Below are 23,048 nucleotides of genomic sequence, written 5' to 3'. Positions count from 1 at the left end.
CTTCAGTCCTTCTCAACTGCCACCATCACTGTCGCCATCATCACCATCACTACCCTTCCTCCTCCCTCCACCTCTTCGATCCGGACCTCAACTGCAGGCTCCCCTTCCCCGTCACTTTCCTCCCCTTTCCGAAACTCCAATTTCGTCACCTCCTCCTCTTCTATTTCATCCTTCAAATTCAACACAAATATCCATTCCATAAATTTTAAATCGCAAAGTGAACTACTAACCTAAAACACGCTACAATTTTCCTTCTCCTCCAAAGCTTCAAAAGATAAGAGCTTGATTATGGTTTTGGCGTTAAATTGGAAATGGGTAACAGAAAAATGAGAGAAGAGATGAAGAGTTTGAAGGGTACCATCGGATAATCAAATGTTAAAGCCATTGATAATGGTCCTCACCAAACTCGCCACCCTCTATTTCTCTGGCGACAACAATTACTAATAGATGAAATTCTCTTCTAATCTTCCTGCAAAGCCACAAAATTCGATTCACATCGGAGACCGCATCCTCGCGCTTTGCAATGTCGGCTCGCCATGGCTGATGGAGGTCACGCGATGGTGCTGATGGTTGGTGGACTGAATTCGTTGTTCTCGTTGAACATGCTATGCTTGATGATCTTGATTCTACTGCTTGATTTGACGACGATGGAGTGGGAGAAGGTAGGGAGGATGCGGCTGAAAATGTTCCAGTGCTTCTCGATGAAGTGGATTAGGAAGAAATTGGTGCTTTGGGGCCAGTTTGAGGGTGGTGGTGAAGGTGATTATAGCAGTGATGGTGGTAGTTAGGGATGAGAGTAGTGATAAGGTTTGAGATTGGAAGAGTGGTAGTGTAGAGTGAAATTAGAAGTTGGACTTAAGGTCATATTAAGGTCTAGTTTGGATAAATACTTTAATTAAACTCTTTTTGAAAAAATAACTTAAAAAATAAATGTTTATATTAAAAGTAGCTTATAAATAAGTTATTTTTGGTGTGTTTGAGGTTCATGTTAGGGAATAGAAAAGTCTGTTTGAGCGTTTTGAACTTCTCAGTATTACGTTTGGCAATTTTTTGGAACCACTAACCCATAAGTGCTTTCACCTCTGAACGTAAGTTCACGTGAAACTAAAAATTCTAACTTCTGCGTTCACGTTGGGAAGGCTAATTACTATGGGAGAAATTAGGTAATAAATTTATTCCATATCTATCAACTGTACCCTTCATTTCTTTTATAAAAAGGATGCACATAACCACATAATTTTACAGTAATTCTCTGTATGTTTTTTGTTATAGATTTTTTTCTTTCAGATTTGTTTCCATGACTGCCAAAGTAAAGATTTTAATTTTTTTCATTATTTTTAATTCTTTCTTTCATATTTTAATTTTTATGTTTTTTATTGTATTTTTTATTTATATGATAAATATTTTTTATATTATTTTTTTAATGTTCTGATGTTATTTTTTAATTTTTTATTGTTATATTTTTTATTTATATGACAACTATTGTTGATATAAATTTTTATTTTTATTAATTTTTATTATTTTTTGTTTATATAAATTATTTTTTTATCATTTATTGTACTATATTTATATTGTGTATAAAATTTTTTATTTTTTATTTGATTTTATTCATATAAATTTTATTTACTTTTTATTATAATTTTTTTGTTCATATAATATATGTTGTTAGTTGTAATTATTATATACTATGTTTGTATAAATTTTTTTATTGTACTTCTTATTGTACTTTATTTTTGTTTTTATTATATACTAATTATAAGTAACAAAAGAGTTCCTGCCTCAAAGCAAATTGTAGATGCAATAAGTAGAATTGCCTCTACATCTGAATCACGCTCAACTATTGTGTCCATATTTTTAGTACCCGGTGTATCTAGTGGGAAAGTAATGGCTGATATTCAAAAGATGAAAATGATCACTAATGATTCCGATTTTTATAGTCGTTATTGTCAACTAATGATATTTAAAACTGCTAGAGAAATGTTTGTATCCTTAAAAGAATATGAGCAAAAATTGTTGGATTGACTCAAATATGTATCATATAATCTACCACCATTCATACAATTTTTTTTTGTGATTTTCATACAAAATTAATTAAGTTATTATTGTACTCTATTTTAATTTATTCATAATTTTTTTGTTATGCTAAAATAAAATAATAGAAAAATTTGTGTGTTGCTTATTTATCATTTTATAATATAATGTTTGTGGTACTTAATTATTGTTCTTATTATATATAATTTATTTCTTAGCTTGGTATTGATAAGAATTTATTTATATTTTTATGTAGGACTTAATTTTTGTTAATTAATTTGGAATGAATATGGAGTATTTGAAGAGTATGAAAAAGAACAACATAAAGAATTAAAATTACTTTCCATTATAAAAGAAAAAACAGATAAAATTAAAAATATTTTTACATTAATTGGTCAATATGCAGTCAATTATTTGTGTAAAAAATCATGCAAAACTAGTAAACAAACAGGTTATTTATCGGTGTAAGAAATTTTATGTGGCCATGGCATTCGTTGTTATGAAATGTTTCAGATAGAAAAACATGTTTTTTTTTCAATTTTGTGATGAATTAGTTGAAAAAGAATTAAAATGTACAAGACAAATGGGAGTTTAGAAAATGATTGCAATGTTCTTAAATACAGTTGGTCATGAAGTGGGTAATAGGATGATACAAGAAATGTTTTAACATTTTGGAGAGACAGTAAGTAGACATTTTCATGAGGTATTGGTTGTTTGCTTGAGATTATCTATTAAATATATTAAGCCATCGGATTCTAAGTTTCAAAATGTTCATAGCAAAATAAAAAATGACCAACGACTATTTTTTAAAAATGCTATCGGAGCAATTGATGATACTCATATCTCATGTGTGGGAAGCCCAAGTGATCAATTCAAATTTATTGGAAGAAAAGGATATCCAACACAAAATATAATGACTGTATGTGATTGGGATATGTACTTTATTTTTACTTTACCTGGATGGGAAGGCACTGTGCATATATGATGCTCGTGTATTTGATAATATTATTACAATTTCTACCATGAATTTTCTACATACTCTTCCAAGTTAATTTTTATCATTTTCTTACAAACAAGCTATATTTACTTAGTTACCATATAATTAATTTTATTCCTCATTAGGTACATATTATTTGGTAGATGTCGGTTATCCAACATTGAAAAGATATATTGGTCTATATAAATGTGAACGCTATCATCTTGCAGATTTTAGGCGTTCTTCTGGATTTACAAATCACAATGAAGTATTTAATTATCATCACTCAAGTTTAAGATGCACAATAAAAAAGATTTTTGGAGTGTAGAAAATAGATTTGCTATCTTGCGACACATGCCCAAGTCCAAAATTGAAACTCAAGTGCAGATAGTGTGTGCAACAATGGCTATTCATAATTTTATTAGAAGACATTTTAAAATAGATACTGAGTTTAATCAATATGAACATGCAAACATTCTTGATGGAGAAGATAATAGTTATGTTAGTGAAAACTCAGATCAAACTCTAACCATTAGCTCTTCTACAGAAGTGGACCGTATTCGAGATTCGATTAGGGATCAAATTATTAATCAAATGCAGTAGAAATAATAGTGTTCTTATGTACTAATTTTGTATAAGATATTATTTTTTATATATTTCATGAGTGTTTTATCTTTTAATTTAATATTTATTAGTGTTTTTATGTATTAAAATATATTTTGTCAATTTTTATATGTTACTTTAATTTAGTAAGTAAATATTAACTTTATTATAAAATGAATTAATAAGATTTATTCAAATATCTAAAGTAAAATAATAGAATAATATAAAAAAATATTTTAATTGATGTCTTTTTTAGTAATTTTTCATCTAAAAGTGATTTTGAGTAGTATAATCTGAACAACATTTATTTTACTATAACCCATTTAATATAAAGATTACCAAACATAAATCACGTTAACACAAATTTATTTTTCATCAAAATCAAATTTACAAAATTAATTTTATGCAAACTCCCGTTTGCAAACTGTAATCGAAACACACATTTTGTGTTTAATTTTTTAGTTCTAGAAATGTTTATTTTAAAAGAAATGTAATAAAAAAAATTATTACGAGAGAAGTTATTTTTTTTAATTTTTCCATAAACACTTAATAAATAGCTTATTAGAAAACTACAATTTAATTTTAAAAATTATACTAGACATTAATGGTTAGTTCGCATCCTAGCTTGTGTATGTAGAATGCAGCAGGCCAACAGCAACTAGGACTGACCATACTTTATGTACGGATACATAATTCGATCGGATTAGGACTTATTGTGGTAGGATATTAAAGCCACAACCTCCTTTTTGTAAAATTTCAAAATAACCAATAAGCAAATCATTTAAATTACTAATTTATTACGTTTGTTATTTAAAGAGTAATTTTATAAGAATTGAGAATTAGAAGAAGAGTGACAAAATAAATTATTTTTGTTTATGTAATTTTAATTTTATTAAAAACTTGATAATTATGTTATTTATAATTTTATGTTAAATTTTTTTAAAATTTTTTTTATTTCAATTTGAACTTAATTTTTTATTTTTTATTTTATTAATACGTATAAAATATAGAATTATTAAATTTTATATTTGTCTAAAAAATTTTATTTTCCTGTGACTCTGTGAATAGGGTTGAGAAATTTAAAGTGCAGATAGAGTATGATTGAATTTTAAGAAAGCTTTTAACGTTTGAGTAGGATTATAGTATAGTTCAAACTCTACTATTGCCAGTCCCAGCAGCACCTCATTGACCAATAATAAATTCTTAAATAGAATTCAAATTCATAACAAATTAATCCTTAATCTATCAAGATGAAAATTACAGTGGAAATTAAAAAAAAACTATTATTTTAATTTTTGAATTTTAACTACCACTTAAATATTTTGAACTTGAGCCAAGCAAAAATTCAAACAAAATAGGCGGATAGTCCCCAGTTTTTCTTCAAAATTAAAAACAAATTGATTTTATATTTTTGTATATATATTAAACTATCGTTTCTACTCATAAAAATTTAAAATATTAAAAAATTTATTGATAAAAAAACAAAATTGACTTTATATTAAAAGAGATAAATTTTTGCAAACAAATTATCTAAACCATAAAATATTAAATAGAATTCTCAAATTATTCTTTAAGGGCCGTTTTGAAAAGTTTCAAAAGTTTTTTTTTATTTTGACTTATAAAACAACTTAATTAAATAGTAGTATTAAACAACTTAATTAAATTAGAACTTATTTTAAACAATGATAATATAAAAATTCAAAAATCAAAATAATAAAATTTTAGGCATTAAACATCGGAACAACTTCTACATTCTAAACCTAACAAAAATAAGTTGAGTCATGCCAAGTTGGGAATTGAACAATCCCTGTGAATACGTTGCCAACCATTATGATTAGTTTACTATGGCGTTTCACTCATGTGTGTATCATTATCAACATCAATGGAGAGACCCCAAACTTCACTTGGTCCCAAAACCATCGAGAAAGGCAAAGGCAAAAGTTGTGAGTTGTAACTACTACCACTTAGTGAACTATGAATAGATTATTTGCTTTTGCTGATGAATTTCCTATTAGGATTTTATGTTTTCTTTGGCATTACGAATTAAAAGAGCCAATAGTTGCTGCTAGAATGAGAGTCAAAGACGATTGAATCTTTAATCACTACACCTTTGAACCTCTTTCAGGGCACACTTCAACATCAAAATTATAATAATGCCACACAAGAAAGACTAGCACAACAGAATTTCATTCCAATACCTAAAATAAAAAACAGTATAAAGTAAGATTAATTATTAAAGTGGTAAAGTAACAAATTTCATTTCCAGTATAGAACTCATTAGTTTAATTTATTAAAATTGATACTGCATGAGTCTAATCAAATAAAAAAGTTATCTACTTCTATGTTCTCTTTATTACACGAGAGAAGGGGGTGGCATTGTTGAAAGTATGGGCATCTATAGTCGCCATCGCATCTCACAAAAGAGAAATTTTGATGGAATTTTCCTTTTTACTAACGTCTCTGTCAAATGCAGATGCGAGCTTCCTAAAAAGAATTGTTACGTTCACCGTCCAAATCCTCCATTCTTATCCAACCCTATAGTCATTAGTGGGAGAGAGGCAAACTTGTGATTGACATGCTATCCTATTATTACCATTAACATTCTTGCTGCCCACAAATATATCATTTTATATATAAAATTATTTTTCATTTTTTCTCATTTTTATTAATTATTTTAATATTAAAAATAATAGTATTAAAATATATATACACAAAAATAGTATATATACATCTCTCAATATGTATAACAAAAATGTTCGGTATTTTAAACTTAGTTATTAAAATCAATCACCAATATATTTATATATAAATATGTATGTGATTTAATTTATTTTTAATATATATTTATATTCTAACATATATTTTATACTAATAACTGATTTTGATAGTTAATTTTAGTGTACACATAACATATATGTATAATAACAATTTTAATAAAATAATCTCTAAAAATATTAGTATACCTCCATTTAATTGTTATCCTTATCTAAGTAATGAAAAACTATTTTACATTACATAATTTTCCAAGTAATAAACAATTTAATTTTAATATACTAGAAATATAAAAAATTTTACATATATATTTAATTATATATTATTATATTAGTAAAAATAACTAATTTTTTATAATTATAAATAATTATCAGAAAATGAATATGATTGAACTTATTATTAGTGTATTAAAACAAATTCATAAAATTCTAAATTTTGTTATTATATTTTCCAAAATTATTGTACATTAATTCATAAATAAGAGAAAATTCAATGAAGATGGTGATGATATAGGTAGAGAATTTTGATGACTTCATGGTGTGTTATAACTAATTTAATTATATTAATTACATTGGTGGCGTATTTGATTTTGCATCTAAAAGTCTAGAATAATGGTTTGCAAAAAGCTTCTCATTTGTTAACTTTTCATACCTTATTATACACTATTATGAGTTTGAAAGTCTACATGACACGATTAGATATACTAATTATTATTAGTATTGAGTACTTCACTTTTAATTTCCGGTGCATTGCATTTTAGATAACCATATATGGTACTACTTAAGATTTAAGAACGTTGAGTTTGATTGGTGGACCAAGGACCCATCCTTTTCCTTTAGTTCATTCATTACTTGGGATGAAAGAAGTGGAGTTCCACAAACAAAGCAAAAAAGTAATTACACACCAAAATTGTGGTCGTGGTCTAATGATCCTAATAAATGGATGCTTTAACGATCATGCATCCACCCATGGAGTTTGCAAAAAAGTAACCCATTCCTTTTTGTTTCTCTTTTAGTAAGAACTAAGAAGCCGATCAAAGTTCTATAACTATTTTATTTTCTGAATAATTAACTATCAATTTGATACCTGATTTTTTTTTCTAATTAATTTATTCCTTAAGTTTTGGAAAATCAAGATAGTAGATCGCCCATGTTGGTTGCAATGCTTTCATTTAGCCTGCGTTTCTCAGAAATAAAGACACAAAATCGTGTTTGATAGATGAAACGTAAATAGAAATATTATATTTAAAGGCACTGAATTAGTATATTTTATGTCTATTATGATAAGAAAGACACAAAGATACTAACAAAAAATACAAGTTATTTTTTATTTTTTTAATTTTTTATAATTATATTTTTTATTATTATAATTTTTTTCTTAAATTTTTGATTGAAAAAAAAGAATAAATTAAATTTTTATAATTTATTTTAATTTATTAGTAAATAAAATATAAGAATACAAAATTTTATGTCTTTATTCATTATGTTTTGTTCTTAATATTTTATTTTATTCTATTTTAAAAAATAAATGCAGTCTTATTATCTTTTTTATTTCACCAATCCTCCTCTCTATCTTTTTTCTTCAATTTCCGGGGAAAAAAAAGTAACTAGAAAAGAATATCATATGCAGAAGAATGATTCTAGCTAAAATCTTCACCCTGCTATAAAAGAAAAGGAGTTAGATGTCATAATTTGAACCCATCACATATGAAAGTTCACATTCTGCTAAAAGGAGTTTATTGTCATGATCAGATTTGGAATATTTAGACATCTTTAGTGTTTGTTTTTCTTTTCAGTATTTTTTTTTTAAAAAACGTTTATAAAAAAAATTAAAAAATATCAATCAAAACATATCCTTAATTAAGTTCCGGAGTATACGTAACTGAATGGGCTTGAATTTGAATGTGTAAGTTAATGTGAATATAGCTACGTTGAGTGCTGACTCAAAACTCAAAAGACAGTGATTGGTTTCCTCTTGGATGTAAAGCAAGAAAGTTGAACACCTTAAACAAATTAAAGGGCCCATTCCTGTGCCCAAAAATAATGCATTGTTTGAACTTTGAACTATAAAAGAAAAATAACAATTTAAGTCAATGCTAACCATGATGGATAAATAGTGCAGGCACAAGTTTTAAAAATTATTTTTATATATATTAAAAAGTAATCATACAACATGTGCCGGCTTTTTGGTTATGAAGTTTGATATCTTCAATTCCCTAGCTGATCCTTCTAGTTAAGTTTAATTAATTTAGCTTAAGTAGTGTTAAACTTAAACATATACTGGATAGTAGTAATCATGGTTAATTAATTTTAGAATGGCTAATGTCCGTATCCAGCAAGCACTTGCTACCTGTTATTTACGAGGATAGGATCAAATACTATGGACTTGGATTTACCAAAAGTTGAAAGGGACAACGAAACCAATTTGAAAATTATAATACTGGATCAGATCATTACAGGACTTTAATTGCCATTGCAAAAGGTAGAGATTTACTAGCAGACGTGTCCATTATAAGAACTTCCACCATTGACACTAAGCAACTTGATGTGCCAAGTGCCAACAAATATAATAATAATTTTTTATATATTCAATTATATGAAATAAGTGATGGATTATCAAAATAATCTTAACTTCTCTCTAAGATTATTATGATTCATTCAATCGACCACTCTTTTTTGGTAATTGGTTGAAGGGATAAGGGCATGAGACTTCGGATTTAAACTTTGAAGCTAAAGAAGATGAGATTAATTAGTTTACACTTTACATCATCGTTTGTAAGTTAACAAATGTTATTATAAAAGTAGATGAGCTAATAGAATATTTGTACAATGTATATAATGGAGGTTTATGTAATATTAGAGATATAATCATATTATCATTAGAGGAAAAATAGGGAATTAATGGAGATTTAGAAAATATTCGAAATATAACTATTAGTGTTATTTTTTTTATCAGTGTAAGCTTTTGGGATGAGTGGTATCATAACATAGTATTAGAATTCTAGATCTGAAAAGTCAAGAGATTGATTTTTGATAAATCTTAAAATCAGCTTAAACTTTTAGGATGAATAATTTTATGATATGAGATCTCGATCTTTATTCACTCTTATCATTATATTATTCAAACTCGGACGGCAAGTGGCTTTCCCCGTAGGTAAACATGCAACGTAGTAGTAGTAGTATAAACTATAGTAGAAAAAGGGGCATGATTGATTAGATAGGTACAAAAAAAGAAGAAATAAAAAAGAAAAGAGATTCTCTGTATTAAATTCTTCTAAATATGGTTCATCATATAATCTGAATGATGCCAAAGAAATTAAATTAGAAATAGTAAATAATGATGATAATGTCAACGGTGGCTAATGGATTCATGAATATTGATAAAAGTCATGCTCATGCCCTAAACACAATAGAATAATATATTCTTGTATTATGTGGTGGCCAGCTACCCTTTCCTCTTGGCGATAAGGAACCTGCTCATTGTAAATTGTTAGGGTGAAGTGTGAACATTTTGCCAAAGTTATAGACCTACACAGAGAAAATAGGGAAAAGGGGGAATAATAATTCAATAATAAGCTACCATCAGAAACCCATGTGCTATTAACATACATCTTTGACCCACTGAGAAACATTTAGGCACGTCTTTGTTAACCTTGTTACGTTTCTATTATCACTCTATAAGGTCAAAATTATATCGAAATTTTAACTTGTGCAGAAAAGAAATTACAGTGATGAATGGTGTAATGCACAGGAACCAAGGGTACGTGGCAATTTCTTAGTGGTCCAAAACAGTGAAAAGTTTCCGTTCAATTTTATAGGCTAAAGTTCTCTGACTTTGTACAATCTTTGAAAATTGATTTTGCTTTCACGGTTTTTTTAATCCATTAATTCGATTACATTATATTAGTTTGTTTGTTTTTATTACCATTTATATAAAACCGATTATAGTGTACCTGTGAAATGGTGTGTCCCTGTCGGTTTGTACAGAAATAAGGGTCCAAACAAATCACAAAACGACAAACATTAGAGTAAACACACTTCCAACGAGACTGTGCTGTGTTCCCAATTTGCAAATTCATTCAAAGTGGAAGAGGATACGAACTTGGACACCAAGAAAAGATTTTTCTTACCCTCATTCATCTCTCTCTCTCTCTCTCTCTCTCTCTCTCTCTCTCTCAATTTTTCTACGACCCAGCCCAATAATAATAAATGAGTCTCGATTCATTAACCACGCTCTCACACACAACCACCATGCTTAATGAATTCCACTAATCAATCAATCTCATCAGTAATCAGTTACTATAACTACTACACTAATCTAATTATCCAATTATAATTATAGCTGCCCCTCCCCTCAGACTTTTTCATTTAACTCGGCTCAAACAAAATAAAAAGTTACAAACTTTAGGAACAAACAAGAGAAGGGGAGAGAGATATTGAGGGGGTTCTGCTTTTCTTTCTCATTGGGGGCGCCGCCACCTTATTAGGACACTCTCTTTGTCCAATTTTCGATCAGAGTGATTTCCGGTTAAGAGGGTTTTCCTTCCTTTTTTCTCTCTTTTTATGGCTTCAGGCAGAGTTGTTTAAGGTGCCACTATTGGGTTTAATCATTTGAGCTCTTTGGATAACGTGAATTTTGGTCAGAGACCCCATCATCAGAGCTGGTAGGTGGTGCGAAAATTCAGAAAAAAAAAGAGGTAGAAAGAAGAAAAACAAATCAAAGGTTGACTGGTAGATATAGATAGAAAGAGAGAGGGGGGAAAGTGGGAGAAGCTTACAGAGCAGGGGAAACAAAAAAGAAAACCCTAGAACAAGAACAAACAGAGAGAAAGAGGGGAAAGGGAAAAAAAAAATTAAAACTTTATAGCTCAGAAGAGAGAAAAAACGTAGCTTTGAAATTTTTATAGAGAGGGGTAAATGCCCTGAGATTTATAAAGAAGAAAATTTTGCCATGCCGGTTGATTTAGACAATGTTTCAACAGCTTCAGGGGAAGCTAGTGTTTCTTCCTCTGGCAATCAGACAGTACCTTCAAAATCAGCCACCAAGAAAAAGCGTAATCTTCCAGGAATGCCAGGTACAAACAAAAATTGAAAAAAAAAAAACTTCATCTTTGTCTTCTTCCTTCTTCTGATTTTATTATAATTTTTTTCCTTAAAATATATGTATAACCTTTCACTTTTACAGATCCAGATGCAGAGGTGATTGCTCTGTCTCCGAAGACCCTATTGGCGACGAACAGATTCGTGTGCGAAATCTGCAACAAGGGTTTCCAGAGGGATCAGAACCTTCAGCTCCATCGAAGGGGTCACAACCTTCCATGGAAGCTGAGGCAGAGGTCGAGCAAGGAGGTGAAGAAGAGGGTGTACGTGTGCCCCGAGCCAACGTGCGTTCACCACGATCCTTCACGCGCGCTCGGGGATCTCACCGGAATCAAGAAGCACTTCTGCAGAAAGCACGGGGAGAAGAAGTGGAAATGCGACAAGTGCTCTAAGAAATACGCTGTTCAATCAGATTGGAAGGCTCACTCTAAGATTTGCGGCACTAGAGAGTACAAATGCGATTGTGGCACTTTGTTCTCAAGGTTTCTCTCGTTTTTCAACGATGGTGTCTAATCTTTTCTTTTTAGGGATTTGGGGTTTTTAAAAGTTTTGTTTTTTTATGTTTTTGAAGGAGGGATAGCTTCATCACGCATAGGGCTTTTTGTGATGCGTTGGCGGAGGAAAGTGCGAGATCTCAGACTCATTCACAAACTACTCAGTCTCAGATTGGTGTTAAGGTTAGTTCTGAATCAGATTCTAAGGCTGTTAATGCTGAATCTTCGTCGCCTCAGCCGACACCTCCACCTCCTGCTACTACTCCTGCTCCTGCTCCTCCACCACCGCCGCCTCCTCCGGTTCAGCCGGAAGCTCCGCCACTGCCGGCCACTACTACTACTACCACCACCACCACCCAGCCAAACAGTGTTGTTGTGCCACTGGTTTTGCAGACTCATAATCCAGGTAGATCATATCCGACTCTGGAAAAAGGGTTGATTTTTATTTTTTTAAACAAATTTTCGGCTTATTTTGTCGGGTATGATGTGGTTAAAACTAGAAAACAAATAAAAACTCTGTTTTTGTTGACTTTGTTTTCTATCTCTATCTGATCTTGGAACTTAGTTTTTTTTTTTTTGGGTTATCTTTCTTTGTTTTCATCTGTGGTTTTTCAATTTGTTTGTTATTAGTAACACCGAAGTTCAGTGGCAAGAGATTCTGAGAGCTAATTAAGTATAATAAAAATTGTGTTCTTCGGTACTGTGAGATCTAAACTATGCAATTGTGGACGAAGAAACTCAAAAGATCCAAAAGCTAAAAAGAGAAAAGCTTTGTTTTTTAAGGGAAAGGGGAGTGGATTTGAGAAAAAGGAAACTATTATATGTTCTTTTAGCTACTGCACTTTATTTTATATGACACATAAAAGAAAGGTGCATGCTTTCCAAGTCCTGAACCATTATGCTTCTTAAGTGGTTGCTTTTGCTCTTCACTTCACCCTCTTATTAATACTAGTATCAACGATTATTATTAATATCACTACTGTTTTCTCCACCTATTTCAGAGTTGCCAGAAAATTCCCCACAAATCATAGAAGAGCCACAAGCTAACACTGCTCTGAATGGGAGCTGTAGCAGCAGCACTAGCTCAACAAGCAATGGTGGTACTAGCAGCAGTGTATTTGCAAGTTTGTTTGCTTCATCAACTGCATCGGGTAACCTGCAATCCCAAACACCACCTGCATTTACCGACCTCGTAAGGGCCATGGGGCCCCCTGATCATCCAACAGATCTCCCAGGGCCATCCTCCTCGGAGCCCATTTCTTTGTGCCTTGCCACTAATCATGGCTCGTCAATTTTTGGAACAGGAGGGCAGGAGCGCCGCCAATATGCACCACCGCCACAGCCAACCATGTCTGCCACTGCTTTGCTGCAAAAAGCAGCTCAAATGGGTGCGGCTGCAACCAATGCCTCGCTGCTTCGTGGTTTAGGTATAGTGTCCTCATCTGCTTCGTCTTCACCAGCTCAGCAAGATGGCTTGCAATGGGGTCAGCAGCCGGCTGAACCAGAGAGTGCCTCGGTTCCGGCGGGGCTTGGACTTGGGCTGTCTTTTGACAGTGGCTCTGGACTAAAGGAATTAATGATGGGGACTCCTTCCATGTTTGGTCCAAAGCATACCACCCTCGATTTTCTAGGATTGGGGATGGCTGCTGGGGGAACTCCTGGTGGAGGCTTGTCGGCACTCATCACATCTATTGGTGGTGGTTTGGATGTTAGTGCTGCAGCAGCAGCATCTTTTGGAAACGGAGAGTTTTCTGGCAAAGACATTGGGCGGAGCACATGATAATTTTGGTGGAAGGACTGCATATATTTTTTCAGGGCCTTGAAGTTCTGGTTGTACAGAATTGTATGGTCTTTTGTACAATATGAATCTGCAATGCATCAGGGAGGGAGGATTAGTAAGATATAGTATATGATCCTAATATGCAGTGCATCAAGCATTGTGAAAAAAGGGTTATTTATGCCTCTAATATGAGTGGGAAAAGACACTATTATAGTAAAAATGAAAAGGGCCAGAGCTTTTGTTCGTAGTAAATAGCTTGGTCCGGACCACTCTATCTGGGTGAACTAAAAGGTTGGAATTTGATGTATGTATTGGTGTCGTAGGCTATGGCGACAATGACGAGTTTTGAAGGGTACACATCTAAAAGATGTTTTTGCTTCTTGAGCATATACATTTTTGATCAAGTAGTGAAATCCTTTTGGATTATTTTGGTTGGTCAGTGGCTGTAGCATGTAGGCATGAATTAGGAAACTTTTGATGTTTGTGTTTTATGTTGACGGTTGAAATTTATTGTCACAAGGTGGAATTTGGCAGTACGCGGTTGGTTGGATATAAAATCAATCTCGTATATGAACTTTCATATCAATTTCTCATTATGTTGTACAGAATTGTATGTATTCCATTCAAGTTCATTTTTCTCCATAAATGAATCCTCAACCACGTATGCAGGGTCTCGCTCTTCAATCTTTTGGGACATACAATGCAAGGTTACTAATGTAGTAGCACAACTTTGCAAGGAGATCAACGGAGTTAATACTCGAAATGATCCTTAAAATTTGATTTCATCTAAATTGTATTCTGAAATTTTAAGACATGATTTAAGTTGGTTTTTCCGTCTATTTCTATCACTGGAAAGATGACATGGCATGATTAAATGACGTCGTTTTGTTATTTGTATCTAAATGACGTCGTTTTACTCCTCTCCTTTTCTTTCTCCTCCTTCTCCATGTCTGAACCTCCCACCATTCCATTACCACCTCTCTCAATCATATCTTTTCAACTCCACCACTCTCACCACCAAACCCCCCTCCCCTCTCTCCTTCTCACCTTTTCATGATATTGTTTAGAGTACTATTTTGGCAAAGATTTAGATAAAAATTTCTTAAATGTTCCATTTTCCATTTCTTCAAAGATTTGGATAATAGTGTATGAAGGTGGAGCTACGCGTTATACATTGAAGATGAAGGTTCTTTGACGAGGTTTAGTTGTTATTCACTTATTTATTTGTCCATACTTCTAATGATACTTCTAATGATGTAACCTATTTGGTTATGTGGATTTGGATGGAAAAAATGATTTTAATATATTCATTCATTCAGATCTAGTAATGGTAAAATAGAGCTAATTATTAATGTTAAATTTAAACGACGTGGCGAGGTGAGGGAGAGGTGAGGAGGAGGAGGGTGGTGGTGGTAGTGAGATTGGGAATGTATGATTGAGAATGATGACAATAAGGTGGTGGGTGGTTCAGATATTGGAGAGTAGGAAAAAGGAGAAGAAGTAAGAGTAAAACAACCTTGTTTAGAGACAAACAGCAAAACGACGCGTTTAATCGTGTCACGTTATTTTTCTGGTGACGGAATGACCAATTTGAATCACTCTTTAAAATTTTAGAATACAATTTGAGTTAATTGAAAATTGAGTCGGAATCAAAGTTTAGTGATCATTTTGAATATTAACTCAAGATCTATATGCCATTGTTTGGTTGTTCCTTCAACTAGTTTCATTTGGCTGTTCAACATACACTTTCGGTAACTACTAACTACATAAAAGCAACACCCTTGTTAGGAGAGAAATTTCTCATTTAGCATATACAACATGTAGCTTCAATAACAATGTAAAGGTGCCAGCTTTTAAAATTTAAACATTTAAAAAAAAAAAGATAAATGTACTACAAAAACATTAGAAACTTTAAATTTTTGGATTTTCAATAAAACTTTCATATTTTTTTGTTGTTTATGATATTTTTCAATTTGATAGGTCAAAAACTAATTTGTCATGATTCTAAACTTTATTTAAAGGTCTGCCACTGACCAATAAATTGCTAATTTGAATTCCCAACGCTTGTTTAAGTAAACAAATGAACTGACCACTCGACGAACTAAGTTGGTTAAAACTTCATATTTAACACCTCCTTTGTTAGCTAAATCCTATATAATAACTACCTAATTAACAACAACGTGTAAATTACTGTAAATAGTTCCAATACTAATTTCTAGGGTTGTAATTACTTTTCTATTAGCTTATGCACTTGTCAGGAACAGAATGAGATTAATTTGAGCTAGGCTTTCAACATCTCTTACTTGAATTGAGTAAACCATGTGGCTCTTGTACAATTAATGAGTAGAGATCCTATTCAGATATTGTTCCTATTCAGACATACAAAGGGCATTTGTCTTCATAAAAATAAATCTAGGTTAAACTATAATATAATCAAATTAATATTTATAATTTCAAGGACAAAGACCAAGACATGATTTTATTTTATTTGATCTCATTTCAGTGACAGATTTATGACTTGATAAAATATAAAATGCTATTCAAGTAGAAACAGAACCTGCACCATTTACCTAAACCGCTAACGTCCCTTTCAAAGCCATGTACATGTTTGGGGAGATAAAATCAGGCAAAAGGGAAAAATCCAAAATCTAAATCTGGTAGATTATTACAAGGCCAAGAACAAAAGCCGAAGGAAAATCTAATCCGAGAATGATATCCAAATTATCCTTGTTTGTTGCTAAAATAATAAAACTAAAATTCAGATAAGGTGGTTAATTTTCTAAGTTCTTTTTCTTTAAAAAAAAAAGTTTATATGGGGAGACAGAATGGGGGCGAAAAAGACAAGGAGGCATTTGATAGCGGTGTTCTGAAAAAATTTGAAACTATAGATATATCAGCATTCATTCACTGACGTTTCTTTAGGTTTTTGTGGAGATAGGGGCACACAGAACAACACTCAAAATCCCAAAAAATTCTTAGCATAACAGGTAACAATCCTTGACTCTTCGAAGCTCCTCCTTACATTTCAGATTTAATTCTTTATTTTTCATCAAGTCGGTTTCCCTTTTCCATCAGTGCCATGTTCTTGTTCTTTATAAAGTTTGAAACTTTGAAGTGAATAATAGTTGAAATTTCAAATCAATATATCTCTTGGATTCAGAATCTGCGTGCAGTTCAATTCTCTTTGGGAAAGGTTTGGTGGGTGGCGGAGAAAGAAATGAGCTTTCTCAACTTAGTTAAAAGAAACTCAGAAGCTCTTGCATAAGGGTCTAAGATGCTATCTGGCATTCTCTCAAAGGTGAACACTACCATTTACTGTCAACGCATTCAGGAAGCAATTACACGGCAACAAGCAGTGCCAACACCATTATTGTACAGGAATCCAGTTCTGCCTCTTTCTTCAGGCCACAAGGTTTATAGAAAATCAATGGCTACTTCACCTTCCAAAGCTGTGATTGGAGATGTTTATGTTGATGACTTGGTCTCCAGTTGCAGCAGTGGTGTGGATTTCACAAAGCCTGCTGGTGTGTACTTCAAGGACAGGACTCAGAGAGGGTGCTTGAGAGTTAGTGTGAATTTAAGGAGGCCACAGATTTTGTGTGGTTCTCTAAGTTTTGGGTGCTCCTCTGCCTTTGATTCTGATTGGAGGAGCCGGAATTCAGGTTCGCTTCATGGACCATGGTTGAAGAGTTTCTGTTCCTCATCTTCTACTTCCTGCTCGGCTGGTGCTCCACATGGTGTTTCATTTGAGGGAAGCCAACCTGAAGAACAGCTTGCAACTTCTACCATATCTCCTGAATAGTATGTGGTTCTTATTCCTTATGTTTTAAAGTTTTGCTTCAGCAAGAACCTTTTCTTTACATGCCAATTTAGCTGTTAATGATGTTGGTCCTATATAAATTGTTTGAAAGAGAGGTTGACAATGCTGCTGGAAGCTAAAAATATTTGAGTAGTAAACAGTATCTTATCTTTCTTATTTGACAAATTGTGGTTATCCTGATTCCTGAGTAGTTACTAACAAGCAGTGTTATTTTTCAGTGGAAAGACATTGAAGATGATTTCAGGATCATGTTACCTACCTCACCCAGATAAGGAGGAGACAGGGGGAGAGGATGCTCATTTCATTTGCAGAGAAGAACAAGCAATTGGTGTTGCAGATGGTGTTGGTGGCTGGGCAGACGTTGGTGTTAATGCGGGGCTCTTTGCCCAGGAGCTTATATCCAATTCAGTGAGAGCAATTCAAGAGGAGCCTAAAGGTTCTTTTGATCCAAAAAGGGTGTTAGAGAAGGCTCATTCATGTACCAAGTCTAAGGGTTCATCTACAGCTTGTATCATTGCCCTTACTGATAAGGTATCATAGTTCCTAAATAAAAAATGGCTAAACCTTTTCTCTCTAGAGAATATTAATGTGACTCTAGAATTGGATGACTTTAATCTTCAAATCTGCATCATCATGAAGTTTTTCTACAACTTAACTGCCGTGCTGTGAGCATTGTGAAAATTATGTTGAAAACAGGATAAACATTATTTTGACTCTATGAATGAATTGTACTTTATGTTCTATAACCAGAACATCTTTTTGTTGTTTATGTTCATGCTATATGAATTTGAAGTAAAATTCTTCTATAATAAAAATAGTGATTCAACACTACAATTATGATGATATTGATTGGTGACACTAGCATGTCTACCATTAGACTTCTTTCAATGTGAAAATAAAAATCGACCTAAACCATGTTGGGGTTCTATCAGCATCTTGTGCTTCATGTTTTGGCAATGCTTGGCTTTACAAGCACAATGCATTATTCTAAATTATTAATTGAATAAGGCTCATTTCTTTCTTAGCCAGTAAAATTGTTCTGCTTGCTTCAGCTAGTATAGATTATAGAATAGAAAAGTAACATCAAGTGATTTATTTACATTTGGTCCAGGGATTACATGCTATCAATTTAGGTGACAGTGGATTCATTGTGGTTAGAGATGGTAGCACCATTTTCAGGTCCCCTGTTCAACAGCATGACTTCAATTTCACATATCAATTGGAGAGTGGCAATGGTGGTGACCTACCTAGCTCTGCTGAGGTAAAGCTCACATAACAACATTGAGAATCTGAAAATTAAGGCCTAATTCGTAGAGGTTTTGTTTTTTCCTCGCTGGTGTTTGGTAGAGGGAGTAAAAAATGAATATAAGGTGCATACCATTTTCAGCTTTCCCTCATTTTCAATTGGATGATTATTTGCATTTCAAAACTCTCATTGCTCCAAATTCCTCCTTTCCAATTTCATTCATTTTTCTGTTCTTGCACGATTATGATCCTAGTTTCTTCCCTAGTAAGACTTATGGGAAATGATATTCATGTTCTTCTTTTCAGAACAAATTCATCAATTCTGTGCACTGAGGATATCTTTTGCAATACATGCAGGTTTTTGTAATACCTGTGGCCCCAGGAGATGTCATAGTTGCTGGAACAGATGGGTTATTTGACAACTTGTACAACAATGAGATCAGTGCAGTGGTTGTGCATGCGGTTAGAGCAGGACTAGAACCCCAAGTAACCGCTCAGAGGATAGCGGCACTAGCTCGCGAGCGAGCACTCGACAAGACTAGGCTGTCGCCGTTTGCTGCTGCTGCTCAGGAGGCTGGATTCCGATACTACGGCGGCAAGCTTGACGACATTACTGTTGTTGTGTCATATATAACCAGCTCAACTAGTGAGTGAGCTGGTTCCTTGCCATCTTTTATTCATTTTGTAAATTTTGATTTGTTCTTTGCAGTGGCCAGGCCTGCATGTCAATTTTGACCTGAATGCACTCTCATATTCTCTAACACTGCTTTACTATCTCAAACTAGAGCTACCTACAGTGATCAATAATCTTAAACGGCTTTGTTTGCTTTGTGTCTTTCACTATTTCCAGTTTTTACTCGGTCATCATGAATGATTGAATGTTATCTCAAATATAGGCACATGTAATGTTAACCATGAGAATTTAGTTATCACCCCATATGTAATCTTCTGAAAGACTAAAACCAAACCAAACCAAACCAAACCAAACCATGGGGAATGAGACAATAAGAAACTAGAGCAAGATCATGTAATCTTCAAAAGTTAGTTGATTAGTTGATCAATTCTCTTGTTTATATAAGGTCCATTTTATAATAGAAAAAGAATTGTGCGTATTTATAATAAAATGTACACTTTTTTTAACATCTTTTAGTCATGCAATGAGGGAGAACATTGTAAAGAAATTATAAGTTTCCTTGAATGATATGCTTAACCTAAAGTTTGGTAACCGTTGCCTTCAATTTTGCTGAGTTGAATAGAGGTAGGAACTGTGTCCATTGTTTCCACCTCTTAACGTTAAAAGAATAAAAATAGTAAAATTAGATTTACATCATTTTTACGACGATTTCTTTTTTTATTAATTACTATGTAAAGAAAAAGTAAGACATGATGCAGTCAAAGTGGCAGGTAAATAAAACAGAGATATTATTTCGGTGGCAGATGGTAGCAAACACCTGTTTGGGTAGGTGCAAAGAGCTAAGTGAAACACACATGAAGACGACAAGACAAGAGATTGATGGAGTTGTTATTCTTAGTAGTGTGATGTAATCCACACGCGCACACATGCATAGACAGAAGAAAACAAAGAGATGGTGATGGGTTGTTACTGGTTATTGTATATACACATGAGTACACCCATAAGCAACTCTCTTCAGACATGGCGTGCCTTCAACACTCTCCTTCCTTCTACTTGTGTTTCCACTGGAACATGGTAACCACCACCACCGCCCCCTTCGCGCTTTCCCTCCCTCTCTCCTCCTTCTTCTTGTCTTTCCCTCTCAGCAGCTTCTTGTCTTCTCCTTTCAAACTCCCTTCTCCTTTCTTCCTCTTGTCTCTCCCTTTCTATCTCTTCTTCTTCTCTTCTCCTTTGCCTCTCTTTTCTAGCTTCCTCTTGAGCTCTCTCTGCCTCTGATCCCCTCTCTTCTTCTTCTTCTCTTCTCCTTTCTCTCTCTCTTCTTGCTTCTTCCCTTCTCCTTGCTTCCTCCTCCTCCTCTTGTCGCTTCCTTTCTCTCTCTTTCTCTTCCCTTCTCCTAGCTCTTTCTTCCTCTTCTCTTGTCCTTGCTTCCTCCTCCTCCTCTTGTCGCTTCCTTTCCCTCTCTTCTTCTTCTCTCTCCTTCTCTCTTGCATCCTCTTCCTCCTTCTCCTTCTCCTTCTCCTCCTCTCTTCTTCTCTCTTCCTCTTCAGCCCTCTCCCTCTCTTCCTCTTCTCTTCTCCTAGCTGCTTCTTCCTCTTCCCTTCTCCTTGCTTCCTCCTCCTCCTCTTCCTCCTCTTGTCGCTTCCTTTCCTTCTCATCTTCTTCTTCTTCTCTCTCCTTCTCTCTTGCATCCTCTTCCTCCTCTCTTCTTCTCTCTTCCTCCGCACAAGAATTACAGGCGAATATCACAGACTCGTTCTGATTACGAAGAAGCCTGCCAACGGTGGCGTTACTGACGCCAAGAGAGGTGGCCAATACATCTCTGTTCATGTTTTGAAGCACGGACGTGTCTCCAGCCAAGAACCGAACATCGGTATGCTTTTTAGAACTTGTGGTGAACCCCAGAAACACCAGTGACTCATTCTGGAACGACATCTGAGCCATTGCATGATACCTAGGCACCACAAACACCTCACCTTCCTCAACCTTAAACCTCCTATTCTTGCATTCTCTCCTCCTTCTCTGCTTATCAACATCATTGCTGCTGCTGCTTCCACATAACACACGAACCATGCCTCGTCCGTACAACACCACTGCTATTTCTGCAGACCTTGGGTTCCAATGTGGTCCCAACATTGATCCCTTCCATTATAAAATAAATCAATCAATCAAATTGAAGTTGTTATGATGAGTATATAGTATACAGTATAAGGTAATTACCGCGGTCAAATTAACCATGAGAAATCCGAGGTTGGTGTGCTTCAATGCTTTGAGCTGCTTTTTAGTGACGGTTAGGGTCCAACCGTGGCGGTTTCTGAAATCAGGGTCATGTTTAAAGATGTTGTATTTGGTTTTCTCTTTGTTGCTGCTATGAATCCCTAAAATGTTTCCAAGAAGAGAAGCCTCCAGGTCTATCTCATCCTTTGGAGCATGCTGCTCCTCTGAAGTCGCATTCTTGCTATGCACTATTCCTGGGATGCTGCTCTTCTTTGTGATCGCCTCAACCAAATCCTCCGGAACCTTCAAGATTCACAATATCAGAATTACACTACTCACTCAATGCTGAGCAATATGAGTATAAGATGACCTGAAATGCTGCTTGAATGATTCTCTTGTCAAAGCCTTTGATGAGTTCGTTGACCCTTGAGTAAGCACCGATTGAAGGATCCTGCATTGAAAGAAATTAAAGCTTAATTATAAACTAGTTAGACTAGTTAAAAAGTAGATTAGCAGAAGCAATTGTTACATAAGTGTGATCGTCTGAATTGGCAAACATGGCATAGAGGGTAAGTTCTTGAGAGTTGCTCTGTATATGAAAAACAGTTCCTTCATCCAGCTTGCACAGATCTCCTACACGTAAATCAATGCTCTTTGTTCCATCTTCATCTGCGCTAGTCAATCTTCCACTCCCTGAAATCAATCGCATAGGATAAATACATGAGAAGATAGAGCAATAAACAAGTGAAGGGTACCTGTGTGGACATATAAGAGCATATCTGCATGGAGAAGGACGGGAAGGAAGAGAGAGTTAGGTTCCAATGTGATGAACTGAAGATGGTGTAAGGGTGCACCATGGCCGGCTTGGACATCAACGGCGGAGACCGTTCCATATTCAGAAACAACTAAAGGTCTCCTCTCACTCTTCTCTACCAAAGAGTAGTCCCTTCTACTCAATGCCTTAACCCCGCCATACAATAAGATCAACAGAAAGGCTAAGATGGCTTTGCGAAGCTCCATATTTAATACAAGAAAAGGAGGAGGTGAAAGGAATACAAGTGAGTTCCCAAGATTGGAAAGGTGGCTCTATATACTAGTTTTCGAAAACTGCATGTAATTTTGTTCAGACACGTGCATTATTTAAACAGATGGCCAGTTATTAAGGTGTCCAAGTCTATACCACAAAATTCCAAACACTTAGGATTCAGACTCGATCAAGATCACTATGAAACCATGATCACAAAAAGAAAAACATAAAAGAAAGAGCAGATATTACATTGAAAATTATGGTAATTGGGGGATTTTTTTTTTTTTTGGTTTGCACCACTATATTCATCAGCCCAGAAATTCAATAATTAATCTTTTGAATAAGATATCTTG

The 23,048-nt window shown here is 33.8% G+C and overlaps 3 protein-coding genes across 4 annotated transcripts; 2 read left to right on the top strand and 1 right to left on the bottom strand.

Moving 5' to 3' along the window:
* Nucleotides 1-10,512: 10,512 nt before the first annotated feature.
* LOC130979798 (zinc finger protein GAI-ASSOCIATED FACTOR 1-like) lies at nucleotides 10,513-14,348 on the top strand. Of its 2 annotated transcripts, XM_057903346.1 has the most exons (5): nucleotides 10,513-11,456; nucleotides 11,567-11,963; nucleotides 12,053-12,381; nucleotides 12,977-13,126; nucleotides 13,280-14,348. In XM_057903346.1, exons 1-5 carry the CDS (start codon nucleotides 11,333-11,335, stop codon nucleotides 13,753-13,755), a joined length of 1,476 nt encoding a protein of 491 aa, XP_057759329.1. In that variant the 5' UTR covers nucleotides 10,513-11,332; the 3' UTR covers nucleotides 13,756-14,348. The 2 variants fall into 2 exon arrangements, with proteins under 2 accessions (XP_057759329.1, XP_057759328.1); XM_057903345.1 differs by having other exon boundaries at nucleotides 10,514-11,456; nucleotides 12,977-14,348.
* Nucleotides 14,349-16,483: 2,135 nt separating this feature from the next.
* On the top strand, nucleotides 16,484-19,627 carry LOC130979282 (probable protein phosphatase 2C 80). Its single transcript, XM_057902693.1, has 5 exons — nucleotides 16,484-16,742; nucleotides 16,916-17,556; nucleotides 17,794-18,106; nucleotides 18,687-18,836; nucleotides 19,178-19,627. The coding sequence occupies exons 2-5, from the start codon at nucleotides 17,030-17,032 to the stop codon at nucleotides 19,472-19,474; spliced, it is 1,287 nt and encodes a 428-aa protein (XP_057758676.1). The 5' UTR covers nucleotides 16,484-16,742; nucleotides 16,916-17,029; the 3' UTR covers nucleotides 19,475-19,627.
* Nucleotides 19,628-20,319: 692 nt separating this feature from the next.
* On the bottom strand, nucleotides 20,320-22,688 carry LOC130980410 (vicilin-like seed storage protein At2g18540). Its single transcript, XM_057904096.1, has 5 exons — nucleotides 22,424-22,688; nucleotides 22,198-22,361; nucleotides 22,039-22,119; nucleotides 21,672-21,971; nucleotides 20,320-21,593 (listed from the first exon to the last, which is right to left on the bottom strand). Exons 1-5 carry the CDS (start codon nucleotides 22,686-22,688, stop codon nucleotides 20,469-20,471), a joined length of 1,935 nt encoding a protein of 644 aa, XP_057760079.1. The 3' UTR covers nucleotides 20,320-20,468.
* Nucleotides 22,689-23,048: the final 360 nt, after the last annotated feature.

This window comes from Arachis stenosperma, chromosome 5 (genome assembly GCF_014773155.1).
Source record: "Arachis stenosperma cultivar V10309 chromosome 5, arast.V10309.gnm1.PFL2, whole genome shotgun sequence".
NCBI classification, from domain to species: Eukaryota; Viridiplantae; Streptophyta; class Magnoliopsida; order Fabales; family Fabaceae; genus Arachis; species Arachis stenosperma.
The sequence above is the reverse complement of the archived record's forward strand: the minus strand, read 5'-3'. Positions and strand labels throughout refer to the sequence as shown.

What these genes read in the sequence shown, in the direction of transcription:
- LOC130979282 (XM_057902693.1), top strand. Translation starts at nt 17,030, where the DNA reads ATGCTATCTGGCATTCTCTCAAAGGTGAACACTACCATTTACTGTCAA. An exon ending in TCATTGCCCTTACTGATAAG is followed by an intron (nt 18,107 to 18,686) that starts GTATCATAGTTC and finishes CATTTGGTCCAG; the next exon opens with GGATTACATGCTATCAATTT. An exon ending in ACCTACCTAGCTCTGCTGAG is followed by an intron (nt 18,837 to 19,177) that starts GTAAAGCTCACA and finishes CAATACATGCAG; the next exon opens with GTTTTTGTAATACCTGTGGC.
- LOC130980410 (XM_057904096.1), bottom strand. Translation starts at nt 22,688, where the DNA reads ATGGAGCTTCGCAAAGCCATCTTAGCCTTTCTGTTGATCTTATTGTAT. An exon ending in ATTCAGACGATCACACTTAT is followed by an intron (nt 22,120 to 22,197) that starts GTAACAATTGCT and finishes CTTTCAATGCAG; the next exon opens with GATCCTTCAATCGGTGCTTA. An exon ending in TCATGGTTAATTTGACCGCG is followed by an intron (nt 21,594 to 21,671) that starts GTAATTACCTTA and finishes TTATAATGGAAG; the next exon opens with GGATCAATGTTGGGACCACA.
- LOC130979798 (XM_057903345.1), top strand. Translation starts at nt 11,333, where the DNA reads ATGCCGGTTGATTTAGACAATGTTTCAACAGCTTCAGGGGAAGCTAGT. An exon ending in TAATCTTCCAGGAATGCCAG is followed by an intron (nt 11,457 to 11,566) that starts GTACAAACAAAA and finishes TCACTTTTACAG; the next exon opens with ATCCAGATGCAGAGGTGATT. An exon ending in TTTGCAGACTCATAATCCAG is followed by an intron (nt 12,382 to 12,976) that starts GTAGATCATATC and finishes CACCTATTTCAG; the next exon opens with AGTTGCCAGAAAATTCCCCA.